The 18009-nt window shown below is 51.7% G+C and overlaps 1 protein-coding gene across 13 annotated transcripts in view; it reads right to left on the bottom strand.

The window, feature by feature from the left end:
* The window catches only part of chl1b (cell adhesion molecule L1-like b), a 1336546-nt gene that overhangs the window by 337729 nt on the left and 980808 nt on the right, over positions 1 to 18009 (bottom strand). For all 13 annotated transcript variants that reach the window (XM_072472185.1, XM_072472186.1, XM_072472184.1 and 10 more), the window contains one exon: positions 15521 to 15743. In XM_072472185.1, the coding sequence (XP_072328286.1) occupies positions 15521 to 15743 (223 nt within the window). The remainder of the gene's footprint in view (positions 1 to 15520; positions 15744 to 18009) is intronic.

The raw sequence follows: 18009 nt of genomic DNA, 5'->3' as shown, positions 1-18009 counted from the left end.
AACTGATGATGATATTCGACTTCTCCTGAAGGAGCAAATAGATGTTTGTGCCAAGGTGACCAGAAGGTTGGCCATAGATGCTGGACAAGTTGGCAGCAATAATGCCAGTGAATATTTCAGTAATGCTTTTTGAAAGCATGCAAACTGAGTCCAGGTGGTTCTGAAATAGATCCATGAGAAGCTGCTCCAACGAGTGGCCTTCTCCATTGTACCCTGCACTGCAGCGAAGGAACAAAATGGAAGTCCCACTTCAAGACACTATCCACTAAAATTGATGCGATTAACATGTGTAAGGTCTGGTTTCATGCCTCAATTGAGAAAATATATTAATTTCATCTCTATCTCCATGGAAATAATGAAAGGATGGTGTTGAAGTTTTTTATTACAATTCATCAGATAAACAATGCAATTTTCTCATTATTAGAATTCCTACAGTGCAGAAGGAGGCCATTCAGCCATCAAGTCTGCAGTGACCCTCTGAAGGAGCCCCCTACCTCAGCCCACGCTCCTACCCTATCCCCATAACCCAGTAACCCCATCTAACCTTCATGGCACGAAGGGACGATTTAGCATGGCCAATCCACCTAACCTGCACATCTTTGGACTGTGGGAGGAAACCAGAGCACCCAGAGGAATCCCACGCAGATATGGGGAGAATGCAAACCTCTCGTCCATGAGACCATCAAATATTGTGGATACCCACAACAGGGGCAAAGCCCTGTTCTTGATTAAAGGCTGAAGGTCATTTTAACTCTTTTTCATAGCTGAAGGCTATTGCTAATAAGGAATTTGCCTTGTTAGTTGTGAGAACACGTCCCAGCTTCAGGTTGTGTTTGCTGCTTGCCCCTGTTGATGACTTGCAAATGCCTGGAGGCTGCTGCAGCTGAGAGATTGTTTGCTGCTTGCTGCTGCCTTTCCTGCTTGCCTGCTGCCTCTTCCCCTTGGGCTTACTTGCTGCTTTCTGGATGCAGGGAAGGAAGAAAGAAGCCTACAGTCTCTTTTACCTGGAGTGTGGCGAAGGGAGGATTTTGACGGGCATATTATGGGCTGAGGATGGAGGAGGGCTTGCTCGAGCAGTCTGTGGATGTTTTAAAGGCCTGTTTTGTGTATCAACTGTGTATTCTGTTCTGGAGTTGTGGGTGTGGGAGTCAGCACTGTTGTATATAGTGCACGTATGAGATGTAATACAGTAAGGCTCCTGTACTACAGGTACGGGGGTAGATCCCTGCCTGCTGGCTCTGCCCAGGTGGCGGAGTATAAATGTGTGTGCTTACCGAGCTGCGGCCATTTCGGCAGCAGCTGTAGTAGGCCATATATCTCTGCGTACATTGTGGTGGTCACCACTGATGTATATATTAGGTGATTTGTGGTAAGGCCCTGTACTACAGGTACGGGGATAGTTCCCTGCCTGCTGGCACCGCCCAGTAGGCGGAGTATAAATATGTGTGCTCCCCATACAGCAGCCATTTCGCCAGCTGCTGTAGGAGGCCACACATCTTAGTGTAATAAAGCCTCAGTTGCATTCAACTCTCATCTTTGTGTAATTGATCGTGCATCAATAATAAGTCTCGATTAATCCCTACTCTCGTCTCGTCGTAATTGATAGTGCATCAATTTATTACGCAATGATTTTACAGCGATGGACCTTCGCATCAAGCCAGATCGCCTGCAGCTGCACCCTCAAGCAGACAACGCCACGTAGGCCTTCGACCACTGGCTAGCTTGCTTTGAAGCCTACATTGGATCAGCCACCGAACCACCCTCACAGGCACAGAAACTACAGATCCTGTACACACGGTTGAGCTCCGGTATTTTTCCTCTTATCCGGAACGCGTCCAACTACACTGACGCCGTGGCGCTTCTGAAAGAGAACTACACACGGCCGATTAACACACTATGCCAGGCACCTCCTGTCCACGCGGCACCAACTCCCCGGTGAGTCATTGGAAGATTTCTGGCATGCCCTGGTGGCGAGTAACTGCGATTGCCAGGCAGTTTTGGCGGTTCAGCATTCTGAACTCTTAATCAGGGATGCTTTTAATACGGGCATTGGGTCGGCGTATATCCGCCAGCGCCTCTCAGAAGGGGGGTACACTCGACCTCGCGGCGATCAAAAAACTCGCGACCTCGCTAACGGTCGCCTCCTGTAATGTGCAAGTGTACGCCCCGACCACATGCCGACCCCCTCCTAGACATCGTGGACCCCACCAGCGACCGCTCCAAACCAACCCCAAGTCTGCGCCACATGGCAGCCAGCCAACCCCGGGGGGGGGGGGGGGGGGGGGGGGGGGGGGGGGGGGGCGCCCCCCCCCCCCCCCCCCCCAAGTGCTACTTCTGCGGGCAGACAAAACACCCCCGCCAGCGCTGCCTGGCGCGGAGCGCACTCTGCAAGGCCTGCAGGAAGAAAGAACATTTCGCTGCGGTGTGCCAGGCCGGTCGATCGCCGCTGTAACCAGCCATATTATTCCTGCACCCCCACGTGCGACCCGTGGGTGCCGCCATTTTCGCCCCCGCAACCCACATGCGGCCCGTGAGCGCCGCCATCTTTAACGCCACCATCTTCGGCGCCATTTTGGACGGCGCCTCAGGACACCTGCTCGTCGGGCACCTCGCCAGGACCTCATCGCCCGCAACCGCCGCCGACCTGCCCGGGGCCCACCAATACCAGCTCGCCTCCATCACGCTTGACCAGTCCCAGCCACACAACCTCGCAACCGCGACAACGACGGTGAAAGTCGATGGCCACAAGACACCTTGCCTTCTCGACTCCGGGAGCACGGAGAGCTTCATCCACCCCGATACGGTAAGGCGCTGCTCCCTCACGGTACACCCCATTACCCAACGCATCTCTCTGGCCTCCGCATCCCACTCCGTGGAGATCCGGGGGTAATGCATCGCCACCCTCACTGTCCAGGGTGTAGAGTTCAGCAACTTCCGGCTCTACGTCCTCCCCCACCTCTGCACTGCCTTGCTACTCGGCCTGGACATCAGTGCAACCTCCAAAGTCTGACCCTGAAATTCGGCGGGCCCCTATCACCCCTTACTGTATGCAGCCTCACGATCCTTAAGGTCGACCCACCTTCCCTGTTTGCGAACCTCACCCCGGATTGCAAACCCGTCGCCACAGAAGCAGACGGTACAGTGCCCAGGACAGGACCTTCATCAGGTCGGAGGTCCAGCGGCTACTGCGGGAAGGCATTATCGAGGCCAGCAACAGCCCCTGGAGAGTCCAAGTGGTAGTTGTAAAGACTGGGGAGAAACACAGGATGATCATTGACTACAGTCAGACTATAAATCGGTACACGCAGCTCAACGCGTACCCCCTCCCACGCAAATCTAATACGGTAAATCAGATTGCACAGGACCGGGTCTTCTCTACAGTGGACCTAAAATCTGCCTACCACCAGCTCCCCATCCGCAAGACGGACCGCCAATATACAGCGTTCGAAGCTGATGGCCGCCTTTATAACTTCCTTAGGGTTACCTTCGGCGTCACTAATGGGGTCTCGGTCTTCCAACGGGAGATGGACCGAATGGTTGACCGGTACGGATTGCGGGCCATCTTCCCGTACCTGGATAACGTCACCATCTGCGGCCATGACCAGCAGGACCACGACGTGACCTTTTCAAATTTCTCCATACCGTCAAACGCCGGAACCTACCATATAAACAAGAGAAATGCATGTTCAGCACCAACCGCTTAGCCATGCTTGGTTTTGTGGTGCAAAATGGAGTCCTAGGGTCCGACCCCGATCGCATGCGCCCCCCTCATGGAACTCCCCCTCCCCCACTGCCCCAAGGCCCTCAAACGATGCCTGGGGTTCTTCTCATACTATGCCCAGTGGGTCCCTAACTAGGCTGACAAGGCCCGCCCACTCATTCACTCCACAGTTTTCCCCGACGGCTGAGGCTCACCAGTCCTTCAACCGTATCAAGGCGACATCGCCAAGGCCACGGTCCACGAGACCCTCCCCTTTCAAGTTGAGAGCGATGCATCAGACGTCGCTCTAGCTGCCACTCTCAACCAGGCAGGCAGACCCGTGGCATTCTTTTCCCACATCCTCCATGCCTCCAAATTCGGCACTCCTCTGTCGAAAAGGAGGCCCAAGCCATTGTTGAAGCTTTGCGGATTACCTGGCTGGCAGGAGATTCTCTCTCCTCACCGACCAATGGTCGGTTGCCTTCATGTTCAATAACACACAGCGGGACAAGATCAAAAATGATAAAATCTTGAGGTGGAGGATCGAGCTCTCCACCTACAATTATGAGATTTTGTATCGCCCCAGTAAGCTCAACGAGCCCCCCTGATGCCCTATCCCGAGGTACATGTGCCAGCGCACAAGTGGACCGACTCCGGACCCTAAACAATGGTCTCTGTCACCCAGGGGCCACCCAGTTCTTTCACTTCATCATTAAGGCCCGCAACCTCCCCTACTCCATTGAGGAAGTCAGGGTGGTCACCAAGACTGCCAGGTCTACGCGGAGTGCAAACCGCACTTCTCCCGGCCAGACCGGGCGCACCTGGTGAAGGCCTCCCGTCCCTTTGAACGCCTCAGCATGGACTTCAAAGGGCTCCTCCCCTCGTGCATCAGTGGGTCACCCGTTAATGCCCCTTGTGTACCTGTGGCCCGGTCCTTGGATAGGGTGGTGATGGGAGATCAGACGCCAATACTTCAGTAGAGGAGGGGCAGTGGCCAGGCTCGACTAAGGGGGGGCAGGGTGAGTCATTTTTGCACCGTTGGCAGTGTGTTACTCTTTTACTTGGGCTGTATACTTGCCTGCTGCAACTCCTCTCGCTTCTATGGCCTGTAACCCGACAAATTACCAGTGCTGGAGAAAGGGTGGGGTGCTCTCTCTCCTCTTTCAGCTGTGTCCCATGTCAGTGTGACCTTTTCTGGTGGTCTGTGCTGCTCGCTCTCATGCATGCATGCGCCTATACTCTTGAAGCATACATACTCTCGACTATATGCACGCAGTGACGTTCACACGCATAGGGCTAGATTCTCTGCTGGCGGGATTTTCCGTTGCGCTGCAGCTCACACACACCTGGAGATTTCCCGACAGCGTGGGGCTGCCCACAATGGGAAACCCCATTGGCCAGCCGGGGGGACGGAGAATTCTGCTGCCGCCGGGGGTGTGCCGCACCAGAAAACTGGTAAGGCGGGGGAAAGGATCCCGCCTATGATTTCCTGTACACGCATTGGGTGTCTTTCCACTGATGTAGGCCTGCTGTTGGAGCCGTGGGGGCGTGCTGGATGGCTGGTGCTTTTGTTGGCTTCCTGACTATTTTGCTACTTGGTGTTTTCCTTAGGTGGTTGCTCTTGATTTGCTTTTGTTTATAATGTGCCGGACCTGTTCTGGATTGAACTGTGCCCCTCTTCGGAGAGGTGGAAAGGTTTTCTTTCTCTCCTCCACTGTGCTCTGTGTTGGAGCAGCTTTTTATGGAGGGCTGGGCTGGATAGCCTTTCCACTGATGTAGGTTGTTGGGTGGGTGGGGGGGTGGATGGTGAGTGTGTTCTGGGTGCCAAGTGATTGGTGTCCTCACGGTATTGTCTTTTGTAATTCGACACTGACAATAAACTAAAGTATTTGCAGGTTGTCTTTGCTGCTGGCTGCTGATGGTGGCTGCAAATACCTGGAGGCTGCTGTTGCTGTTTCCTTCCTTCAACCCTGCAATATCTAACTCTCTTCCCTTCCCCCTCAACACTGCAATATCCAACTCTCTCCCATTCCCCCGGAACCCTGCAATATCCAACTCTCTCCCATTCCCCCGCAACCCTGCAATATCCAACATCTCCCCTTCCCCCTCAACCCTGCAATATCCAACTCTCTCCCCGTCCCCCTCAACCCTGCAACATCCAACTCGCTCCCACCCTCAACCCTGCAATATCCAACTCTCTCCCCTCCTCAACCCTGCAATATCCAACTCTCTTCCCTCCTCAACCCTACAATATCCAACTCTCTCCCCTTCGCCCTCAACCCTGCAATATCCAACTCTCTCCCCCCCTCAACCCTACAATATCCAACTCTCTCCCCGTCCACCTCAACCCTGCAATATCCAACTCTCTCCCTGTCCACCTCAACCCTGCAATATCCAACTCTCTCCCCTCCACAACCCTGCAATTTCCAACTGTCTCCCCCCCTCAACCCTGAAATATCCAACTCTCAACCCTGCAATATCCAATTCTCTCCCCTCCTCAACCCTGCAATATCCAACTGTCTCCCCCCCTCAACCCTGCAATATCCAACTCACTCCCCCTCAACCCAGCAATACCCAACTCTCTCTCCCCCTCAACCTTGCAATATCCAACTCTCTCCCCTTGCCCCTCTACCCTGCAATATCCAACTCTCTCCCCTTCCCCCTGAACGCTGCAATATCGAACTCTCCCCCCTCAACCCTGTGATATCCAACCGTCTCTCCTTCCCCCTTAATGCTGCATTATCCAACTCTCTCCCCCCTCAACCCTGTGATATCCAACTCTCTCCCCCCTCACCCCTTTGATATCCATCTCTCTCCCCCCTCAACCCTGCAATATCCAACTCTCTCCCCTTGCCCCTCTACCCTGCAATATCCAACGCTCTCCCCTCCCCCCTCAATCCTGCAATATCCAACTCTCTCCCCTTCCCCCTCAAACCTGCAATATCCAACTCTCTCCCCTTCCCCCTCAAACCTGCAATATCCAACTCTCTCCCCTTCCCCCTCAACCCTGCAATATGCAACTCTCTCCCCTTCCCCCTCAAACCTGCAATATCCAACTCTCTCACCCCTGCAATATTCAGCTCTCTCCCCCCCTCACCCATGCAATATCGAAATATCTCCCTCCCCATCAACCCTGCAATATCCATCTCTCTCCCCTTCCCCCTCAACCCTGCAATATCCAACTTTTCCCCCCAACCCTCAACTCTGCAATATCAACTCTCTCCCCCTCAACCCTGCAATATCCAACTCTCTCCCCGTCCCCCTCAACCCTGCAATATCCAACTCTCTCCCCTCCTCAACCCTGCAATATCCAAATGCCTCCCCCCTCAACCCTGCAATATCCAACTCTTTCCCCCTCAACCCTGCAATATCCAACTCTCTCCCCTCCTCAATCCTGCAATATCCAACTGTCTCCCCCCCTCAACCCTGCAATATCCAACTCTCTCCCCCTCAACCCAGCAATATCCAACTATCTCCCTCCCCCTCAACCCTGCAATATCCATTTCTCTCCCCTTCCCCCTCAACCCTGCAATATCTAACTTTTTCCCCCAACCCTCAACTCTGCAATATCCAACTCTCTCCCCTTCCCCCTCAACCCTGCAATATCCAACTCTTCCCCCCTCAACCCTGCAATATCCAACTCTCCCCCCCTCAACCCCACAATACCCAACTCCTCCCCTTCCCCCTCAACCCTGCAATATCCAACTCTCTCCCCCCTCAACCCTCCAATATCCAACTCTCTCACCCCCTCAACCCTGTGATATCTAATTCCCTCCCCCCTTCAACCCTGCAATATCCAACTCTCTCCCCGTCCCCCTCAACCTTGCTATATCCAACTCTCTCCCCTCCTCAACCCTGCAATATCCAACTGTCTCCCCCCTCAACCCTGCAATATCCAACTCTCTCCCCCTCAACCCTGCAATATCCAACTCTCTCCCCTCCTCAACCCTGCAATATCCAATTGTCTCCCCCCTCAACCCTGCAATACCCAACTCTCTCCCCCTCAACCCAGCAATATCCAACTCTCTCTCCCCCTCAACCCTGCATTATCCAACTCTCTCCCCCCCTCAACCCTGTGATATCCATCTCTCTCCCCTTCCCCCTGAACGCTGCAATATCGAACTCACTCCCCCCTCAACCCTGTGATATCCAACTGTCTCTCCTTCCCCCTCAATGCTGCAATATCCAACTCTCTCCCCCCTCAACCCAGCAATATCGAACTCTCTCCCCCTCAACCCAGCAATATCCAACTCTCTCTCCCCCTCAACCCTGCAATATCGAACTCACTCCCCCCTCAACCCTGTGATATCCAACTGTCTCTCCTTCCCCCTCAATGCTGCAATATCAAACTCTCTCCCCCTCAACCCTGTGATATCCAACTCTCTCCCCCCTCACCCCTTTGATATCCATCTCTCTCCCCCCTCAACCCTCCAATATCCAACTCTCTCTCCCCCTCAACCCTGTGATATCCAATTCTCTCCCTCCTTCAACGCTGCAATATCTAACTCTCTCCCTCCCAAACCTGCGATATCCAATTCTCTCCCCCCCTCAACCCTGCGATATCCCAACTCTCTCCCGTCCTCAACCCTGCAATATCCAACTCTCTCCCAGTCTTCCTCAACCCTGCAATATCCAACTCTCTCCCCTCCTCAACCCTGCAATATCCAACTGTCTCCCCCCTCAACCCTGCAATATCCAACTCTCTCCCCCTCAACACTGCAATATCCAACTCTCTCCCCTCCTCAACCCTGCAATATCCAACTGTCTCCCACCCCTCAACCCTGCAATATCCAACTCTCTCCCCCTCAACCCAGCAATATCCAACTCTCTCTCCCCCTCAACCCTGCAATATCCAACTCTCTCCCCTCCTCAACCCTGCAATATCCAACTGTCTCCCCCCTCAACCCTGCAATATCCAACTCTCTCCCCTTCAACACTGCAATATCCAACTCTCTCCCCTCCTCAACCCTGCAATATCCAACTGTCTCCCCCCCCTCAACCCTGCAATATCCAACTCTCTCCCCCTCAACCCAGCAATATCCAACTCTCTCTCCCCCTCAACCCTGCAATATCGAACTCACTCCCCCCTCAACCCTGTGATATCCAACTGTCTCTCCTTCCCCCTCAATGCTGCAATATCAAACTCTCTCCCCCCTCAACCCTGTGAAATCCAACTCTCTCCCCCCTCACCCCTTTGATATCCAACTCTCTCTCCCCCTCAACCCTGTGATATCCAATTCTCTCCCTCCTTCAACGCTGCAATATCTAACTCTCTCCCCCCCAACCCTGCGATATCCAATTCTCTCCCCCCCTCAACCCTGCGATATCCCAACTCTCTCCCGTCCTCAACCCTGCAATATCCAACTCTCTCTCCCCCCAATCCAGTGATATCCCATTCTCTCCCCCCTTCAACGCTGCAATATCTAACACTCTCCCCCCTCAACCCTGCAATATCCAACTCTCCCCCTTCCCCCTCAACCCTGCAATATGCAACTTTTTCCCCCAACCCTCAACCCTGCAATATCCAACTCTCTCCCCTTCCCCCTCAACCCTGCAATATCCAACTCTCTCCCCTTCCCCCTCAACCCTGCAATAACCAATTCTCTCCCCTTCCCCCTCAACCCTGCAATATCCAACTCTCTCCCCTTCCCCCTCAACCCTGCAATAATCAACTCTCTCCCCTACCCCTCAACCCTGCAATATCCAACTCTCTCCCCTCCTCAACCCTGCAATATCCAACTCTCTCCCCCTCAACCCTGCAATATCCATCTCGCTCCCCTCCTCAACCCTGCGATATCCAACTCTCTCCCCTTCGCCCTCAACCCTGCAATATCCAACACTCTCTCCCCCTCAACCCTGCAATATCCAACTCTCTCCCCTTCCCCCTCAACCCTGCAATATCCAACTCTCTCCCCCCTCAACCCTGTGATATCCATCTCTCTCCCCTTCCCCCTGAACGCTGCAGTATCGAACTCTCTCCCCCCTCAACCCTGTGATATCCAACTGTCTCTCCTTCCCCCTCAACGCTGCAATATCCAACTCTCTCCCCCCTCACCCCTCTGATATCCATCTCTCTCCCCCCTCAACCCTGCAATATCCAACTCTCTCCCGTTCCCCCTCAATCCTGCAATATCCAACTCTCTCCCCTTCCCCCTCAACCCTGCAATATCAAACTCTCTCCCCTTCCTCCTGAACCCTACAATATCCAACTTTTCCCCCAACCATCAACCCTGCAGTATCCAACTCCCCCCCCCTCAACCCTGCAATATCCAACTCTCTCTCCCCCCAATCCAGTGATATCCCATTCTCTCCCCCCTTAAATGCTGCAATATCTAACTCTCTCCCCCCTCAACCCTGCAATATCCAACTCTCCCCCTTCCCCCTCTACCCTGCAATATTCAACTCTCTCCCCTCCTCAACCCTGCAATATCCAGCTGTCTCCCCTTCCCCCTCAACCCTGCAATATCCAACTCTCTCCCCTTCCCTCTCAACTCTGCAATATCCAACTCTCTCCCCCCTGCAATATTCAGCTCTCTCCCCCCTCACCCATGAAGTATCCAACTATCTCCCCCCCCTCAACCCTGCGATATCTATCTCTCTCCCCTTCCCCCTCAACCCTGCAATATCCAACTTTTTCCCCCAACCCTCAACCCTGCAATATCCAACTCTCTCCCCTTCCCCCTCAACCCTGCAATATCCAACTCTCTCCCCTTCCCCCTCAACCCTGCAATATCCAACTCTCTCCCCTTCCCCCTCAACCCTGCAATATCCAACTCTCTCCCCTTCCCCCTCAACCCTGCAATAATCAACTCTCTCCCCTTCCCCCTCAACCCTGCAATATCCAACTCTCTCCCCTCCTCAACCCTGCAATATCCAGCTCTCTCCCCCTCAACCCTGCAATATCCATCTCGCTCCCCTCCTCAACCCTGCGATATCCAACTCTCTCCACTTCGCCCTCAACCCTGCAATATCCAACTCTCTCCCCTTCCCCCTCAACCCTGCAATATCCAACTCTCTCCCCTTCCCCCTCAACCCTGCAATATCCAACTCTCTCCCCCCTCAACCCTGTGATATCCATCTCTCTCCCCTTCCCCCTGAACGCTGCAGTATCGAACTCGCTCCCCCCTCAACCCTGTGATATCCAACTGTCTCCCCTTCCCCCTCAACGCTGCAATATCCAACTCTCTCCCCCCTCAACCCTGTGCTATCCAACTCTCTCCCCCCTCACCCCTCTGATATCCATCTCTCTCCCCCCTCAACCCTGCAATATCCAACTCTCTCCCCTTCCCCCTCAATCCTGCAATATCCAACTCTCTTCCCTTCCCCCTCAACCCTGCAATATCGAACTCTCTCCCCTTCCTCCTGAACCCTACAATATCCAACTTTTACCCCAACCATCAACCCTGCAGTATCCAACTCTCCCCCCCCCCTCAACCCTGCAATATCCAACTCTCTCCCCTTCCCCCTCAACCCTGCAAGATCCACCTCTCTCCCCCCCTCAACCCTGCAATATCCAACTGTCTCCCCCCCCTCAACCCTGCAATATCCAACTCTCTCCCCCTCAACCCAGCAATATCCAACTCTCTCTCCCCCTCAACCCTGCAATATCGAACTCACTCCCCCCTCAACCCTGTGATATCCAACTGTCTCTCCTTCCCCCTCAATGCTGCAATATCAAACTCTCTCCCCCCTCAACCCTGTGATATCCAACTCTCTCCCCCCTCACCCCTTTGATATCCATCTCTCTCCCCCCTCAACCCTCCAATATCCAACTCTCTCTCCCCCTCAACCCTGTGATATCCAATTCTCTCCCTCCTTCAACGCTGCAATATCTAACTCTCTCCCCCCCAACCCTGCGATATCCAATTCTCTCTCCCCCTCAACCCTGCGATATCCCAACTCTCTCCCGTCCTCAACCCTGCAATATCCAACTCTCTCTGCCCCCATCCAGTGATATCCCATTCTCTCCCCCCTTCAACGCTGCAATATCTAACTCTCACCCCCCTCAACCCTGCAATATCCAACTCTCCCCCTTCCCCCTCTACCCTGCAATATTCAACTCTCTCCCCTCCTCAACCCTGCAATATCCAACTGTCTCCCCTTTCCCCTCAACCCTGCAATATCCAACTCTCTCCCCTTCCCTCTCAACTCTGCAATATCCAACTCTCTCCCCCCTGCAATATTCAGCTCTCTCCCCCCCTCACCCATGCAATATCCAACTATCTCCCCCCCTCAACCCTGCGATCTCTATCTCTCTCCCCTTCCCCCTCAACCCTGCAATATCTAACTTTTTCCCCCAACCCTCAACCCTGCAATATCCAACTCTCTCCCCTTCCCCCTCAACCCTGCAATATCCAACTCTCTCCCCTTCCCCCTCAACCCTGCAATATCCAACTCTCTCCCCTTCCCCCTCAACCCTGCAATATCCAACTCTCTCCCCTTCCCCCTCAACCCTGCAATATCCAACTCTCTCCCCTCCTCAACCCTGCAATATCCAACTCTCTCCCCCTCAACCCTGCAATATCCATCTCGCTCCCCTCCTCAACCCTGCGATATCCAACTCTCTCCCCTTCGCCCTCAACCCTGCAATATCCAACACTCTCTCCCCCTCAACCCTGCAATATCCAACTCTCTCCCCTTCCCCCTCAACCCTGCAATATCCAACTCTCTCCCCCCTCAACCCTGTGATATCCATCTCTCTCCCCTTCCCCCTCAACGCTGCAATATCCAACTCTCTCCCCCCTCAACCCTGTGATATCCAACTCTCTCCCCCCTCACCCCTCTGATATCCATCTCTCTCCCCCCTCAACCCTGCAATATCCAACTCTCTCCCCTTCCCCCTCAATCCTGCAATATCCAACTCTCTCCCCTTCCCCCTCAACCCTGCAATATCGAACTCTCTCCCCTTCCTCCTGAACCCTACAATATCCAACTTTTCCCCCAACCCTCAACCCTGCAGTATCCAACTCCCCCCCCCCTCAACCCTGCAATATCCAACTCTCTCCCCTTCCCCCTCAACCATGCAAGATCCACCTCTCTCCCCCCTCAACCCTGCAATATCCAACTCTCTCCCCCCTCAACCCTGCAATATCCAACTCTCTCCCCTTCCCCCTCAACCCTGCAATATCCAACTCTCTCCCCCCTCAACCCTGTGATATCCAACTCTCTCCCCCCTCACCCCTCTGATATCCATCTCTCTCCCCCTTCAACCCTGCAATATCCAACTCTCTCCCCTTCCCCCTCAACCCTGCAATATCCAACTCTCTCCCCTTCCCCCTCAACCCTGCAATATCCAACTCTCTCCCCTTCCTCTTGAACCCTGCAATATCCAACTTTTCCCCCAACCCTCAACCCTGCAGTATCCAACTCTCCCCCCCTCAACCCTGCAATATCCAACTCTTCCCCCCCCCTCAACCCCACAATATCCAACTCTCTCCCCTTCCCCCTCAACCCTGCAATATCCAACTCTCTCCCCCCTCATCCCTGCAATATCCAACTCTCTCCCCCTTCAACCCTCCAATATCCAACTCTCTCCCCCCTCAACCCTCCAATATCCAATTCTCTCTCCCCCTCAACCTTGTGATATCCAATTCTCTCCCCCCTTCAAAGCTGCAATCTCTAGCTCTCTCCCCTCCATCAACCCTGTGATATCTAATTTCCCACCCCTCTCAACCCTGCGATATCCAGCACTCTGCATCCAGTCCCCTGCCCCCCTCCCACCCCCCCAACCCCCCGCACTCAGTCCTGTGATATCCAACTCCCTCTGCTGAGCCTGGAGATATCTGACTCTCTTGCTGAGGCTTTTAAAAGAAATTTTGGCCAGCATTTATTGCCCATCCCTAAATCCCCTTGGGAAGCTGGTGGGTGCTAAGTTCTTGAACTGCTACAGCCCCTGTGGTCTAGGTACACTCACAGTGCTGTTAGGAAGAGAGTTCCAGGCTTTTGACCCAGCGACAGTGAAGGAACGGTGATATATTTCCAAATCAGTATGATAAGTAGTTTGGAGGGGAATGTCCAGATGGTGGTGTTCCCATGTATCTACTGCCCTTGACTTTGAGCTCTAATATATCCAACACTCTCTACTCAATCCTACAACACCTGACTCTCTCCCCACAGATGTGTGACATCCAAATCTCCCTGCCCTGCCATGACAGACTCTCTTGTCTCAGCCCTGCAATATCCAACCCTCTCTGCTTGGCCTGGAAATGTCCAACTCTCTTCCTATAGCCCATATCTGACTCTTCCCCTCCCACCCTGTGACATCTGACTTTCTGGAGAGAGGGTGCTACAGTGGTATGTTGCTGATCTAGTAATCCAGATGCTCAGGCTAAAGCTCTGGGTGCACAGTTCAAATCCTACCACAGCAGCTGGTGGAATTTGAGTTCAGTTAATAAATTTGCAAGAGAAAAGCCAGTCAAGAAACTATGATCAATTGTTGTTTAAAAACCCATCTGGGTCATAAATGTCCTTCAGGGAAGTAAATCTACCATCCTCACATAGGTCTCGCCCACGTATGACTCCAGATCCACAGCAATGTGGTTTTATCTTAACTGCCCTCTGAAAATAGCCCAGCAAGCCACTCAGTTCAAGGGCAAATAGGGATGGCCAACACATGCTGGCCTTGCCGGTGACACCCGCAACTCATGAAAGAATGAAGAAAAAAAAAAAACGTTGATCTCCCTCCATCCCTTCCCTGAAATTTCCAACTCTCTAACCCAGAATCCTGCAACATGCGCTCCGACACCCTGTGACATCCAGTTCTGCCAGCCAATCTGTACTATTCCATGATCTCCCACTTCGGTATTCACCTTTTTACCCCCATGTCCTATGATCTCCAACTCCTCCACCTCCCTGCAATACCTGATGCTCCACCTTGAAAACTTGCCCTCCTGCCAGTCTCTCACCCCTCCCCCCTCCTCCCCCGACCCGTTCCCTTTCTGCCTGGTAGATATTATCGGGGCACTTATCTGAATTGCTGCACAGGAGGAACTGAGTTCCAGATAGTAACATTGGGAGGGGGTTGCAGATGATAACACTGGGAAGGAATGTTGAAAGACAAGCGAAGCAATGTATGAGATTAATGCGTGTTGGATGTTTTGCAGATATATGCACACTCATTAGTTTGTGGGGAACATAATATTTAAATACATTTTTATTGGTATTTTGTTTCAAAATTGGCATTTTGTCTTGCGATGGAAGGCTGCCACCAATTAGTAGTTATTTTTCAAATGTGGATGATAGTGGCAAGCCAATATATTTCGACCATCTCCGATTTCCCTGAGAATTAACTACAAAGTGTGGGAATGGAGCCACATGCAAGACAGAATAGGTTGTCTTTTATGAAGGACAACAATAAGCTGGTTGATTTTGTTACGACCAACTGGCAGGTTTCATGGCAAGTTATAGTGTTAGTCCACAAATTATCAGATTTATTAAATTAATTTCCACAACTTGCCTTTATGGGACTTGAACTCACAAAACCTGTTGATTACTAATCCAGTACCATAACCACTGGAATGCTACATCCATTAACCAGTCAAACCTTTATCTTCAGAATTTCTTCATGTGTGAAAATGATTGAAATGCACGTACATTTTAATCTAACACTCAATGTAAAAGCAATTACCTTAGCAATTATAATAATTACCTGAAGTATCTCCCCTTTCCTACAATTTGATGCATCTCTAATAATAGTCCTTTTCAAAATGAAATTCGCATGGATGGTGAAGAAACAGGCATTCTAACAAAAGCTAAATTTTTACAGCACTGGTGAGATACAGAATGACATCTCAAAGTATAATAAAAGTAAAAAGTACTCACTATCCTCTCCTGAATATCCTGTTACTATCTTTGGATCAGGGCCTGGTCCAACATTATTTAATACTTGCACCTTGATGTCGTAAGGTACAAATGTTGGAGTATTCATGACAAAATGGTGATGCTTATTGACGATTTGCTCATTCCAAGTTGTGTTAGAACCTTGCCGCCTCCAGCTAACTTTGTATTTCAGTCCGGGTCCATTCCAGTCAATGGGTTTCAGTGGCTGAAAAATAGGTACAGAGAAAATTTTAGTGGCCTGTTCATCAATTATGAAAATGTTACACTGATGTAACTATGGTCCAATTCAGAGTGACACATGAGCAAAATACTGTGGCTCCTGGAAATCTGAAATAAAAAAATAGAAAATGCTTGAAATACTCAGCAAATCTCACAGCAACGGAGTCTACAAAATACAGGAAAGAGTATTTTATTAGCAATGCAGAACATGCCCTGGAAACAAAAAGCCAACATCGTGGACGCATTGTTAGAAATAACAGCATTCTGGAAAAATTAAAGACATTCTGGATTGCTAAAGCGTTAACAGGGAGATCCTGGAAATAGACAAATGGTTCAAAAATCTGAGAGATGAGATATTTCTAATTAAGACTAGTGCCAGCTTCAACAGCATGAAACTGTGAACCAAAAGACTGGTGAAAGTACTATGATCCGAAAACTGATAAAATTAATAAGCTCGAAAAGTTCTTGAAAAACTATTGATACGATAAAGTATCTTCTTTATCATGATACAAGTTTTTGACAGAAGAACGAAGTATGATACTTAATTGAAAATCTGTTCCTTGTTAAACTTCTCCAGCGTTGTAACAATTCTATGATTCTAATCACAATTTGGATTCGCTGACCAGCCAAATTACATCATGGAGAAAAATACATGTGATTTAATTATCATCCTGGTTCACCACCAAAAGTTCCTTTATTTAGAATGGTACTTCCTGTGTGACAATTAAGGTAGCTAAGAAAGAAAAGCTCAAGTTTAAGAATGCAAGTGAAAGGTTAAGAAACATTATTCTATTCAACTCAACAGGAATAGAATCCACAGAGACAAATTTGACAATGAAAAGAAAAATAACATGCAAGCAAGATTTTTTCACCCAAGATGAGAAGATGGCAACCAAAGAAAAGACAACAGATGTGGATGAGTGGCCACAGATATCCTCAAAGCTGAAGTACCAACATGGCAAAGGAAAGCATACTGCCCAATACTACAGCGGGCAACCTACAACAATGAATAATGTTAAATGTCTTATCACGTCACAGATAAACAATCTCAATGTTGGAAATATACTAGTAACTTTAAATACAAACTATAAGCTAAATCATACAGCAATTCTAGATATTGTAATAAGTGGTGAAACTTTGCAATATGTCAAGTCTATGTTGATCTGAGTTCTATCAAATTACTAGCACATGGCCAATTACTTGATATAATCCTCAATTCTTCATCGTGTAACGGCATTATCGGGTGAAATTCTCCGGAAACGGCGCGATGTCCGCCGACTGGCGCCCAAGACGGCGCCAATCAGACGGGCATCGCGCCGCCCCAAAGGTGCGGAATGCTCCGCATCTTTGGGGACGGGGCCCAACATTGAGGGGCTAGGCCGGCGCCAGAGGAATTTCCGCCCCGCCAGCTGGCGGAAACGGCCTTTGGTGCCCCGCCAGCTGGCGCGGAAATGACATCCCCGGGCGGCGCATGCGCGGGAGCGTCAGCTGACAGTTTCCCACGCATGCGCAGTGGAGGGAGTCTCGTCCGCCTCCGCCATGGTGGAGACCGTGGCAGAGGCGGAAGGGAAATAGTGCCCCCACGGCACAGGCCCGCCCGCGGATCGGTGGGCCCCGATCACGGGCCAGGCCACCGTGGGGGCACCCCCCGGGGCCAGATCGCCCCGCGCCCCCCCCCCAGGACCCCGGAGCCCGCCCACGCCGCCTTGTCCCGCCGTTCAAAAGGTGGTTTAATCCACGCCAGCGGGACAGGCAATTTATCGGCGGGACTTTGGCCCATCAGGGCCGGAGAATCGAGCGGGGGGGCCCGCCAACCGGCGCGGCCCGATACCCGCCCCCGCTAAATATCCGGTGCCAGAGACTTCGGCGACCGGCGGGGGCGGGATTCACACCAGCCCCCGGCGATTCTCCGACCCGGCGGGGGGTTGGAGAATGACGCCCCTCATTGATGGTGGCCGAAATTCTCCAGTTTTTGAAATTCACTTTTCCCGCCGGCAGCACACCTCCGCTAGTGGGTTTCCTAGCGGCATGAGTTGGCTACAATGGGAAATCCCATTGACAAATGGTGGGAGTATAAAATCGCACCGCCAGCGAACGGCGCGCCGCTGAGAAAGCCATGGCTGGTGAACCGGAGAATTTGGCTCATTGTTATGCATTGTCAAGTCTGACGTCATCTTTGTTGATCCCATCAAGTGGAAATTAATTACATTTTGTTCATTGTTTTACTATTATTCTTGCAGGAGTGATTATTT

Source organism: Scyliorhinus torazame, chromosome 13, assembly GCF_047496885.1.
Source record: "Scyliorhinus torazame isolate Kashiwa2021f chromosome 13, sScyTor2.1, whole genome shotgun sequence".
Classification (NCBI taxonomy): domain Eukaryota; kingdom Metazoa; phylum Chordata; class Chondrichthyes; order Carcharhiniformes; family Scyliorhinidae; genus Scyliorhinus; species Scyliorhinus torazame.
The sequence above is the reverse complement of the archived record's forward strand: the minus strand, read 5'-3'. Positions and strand labels throughout refer to the sequence as shown.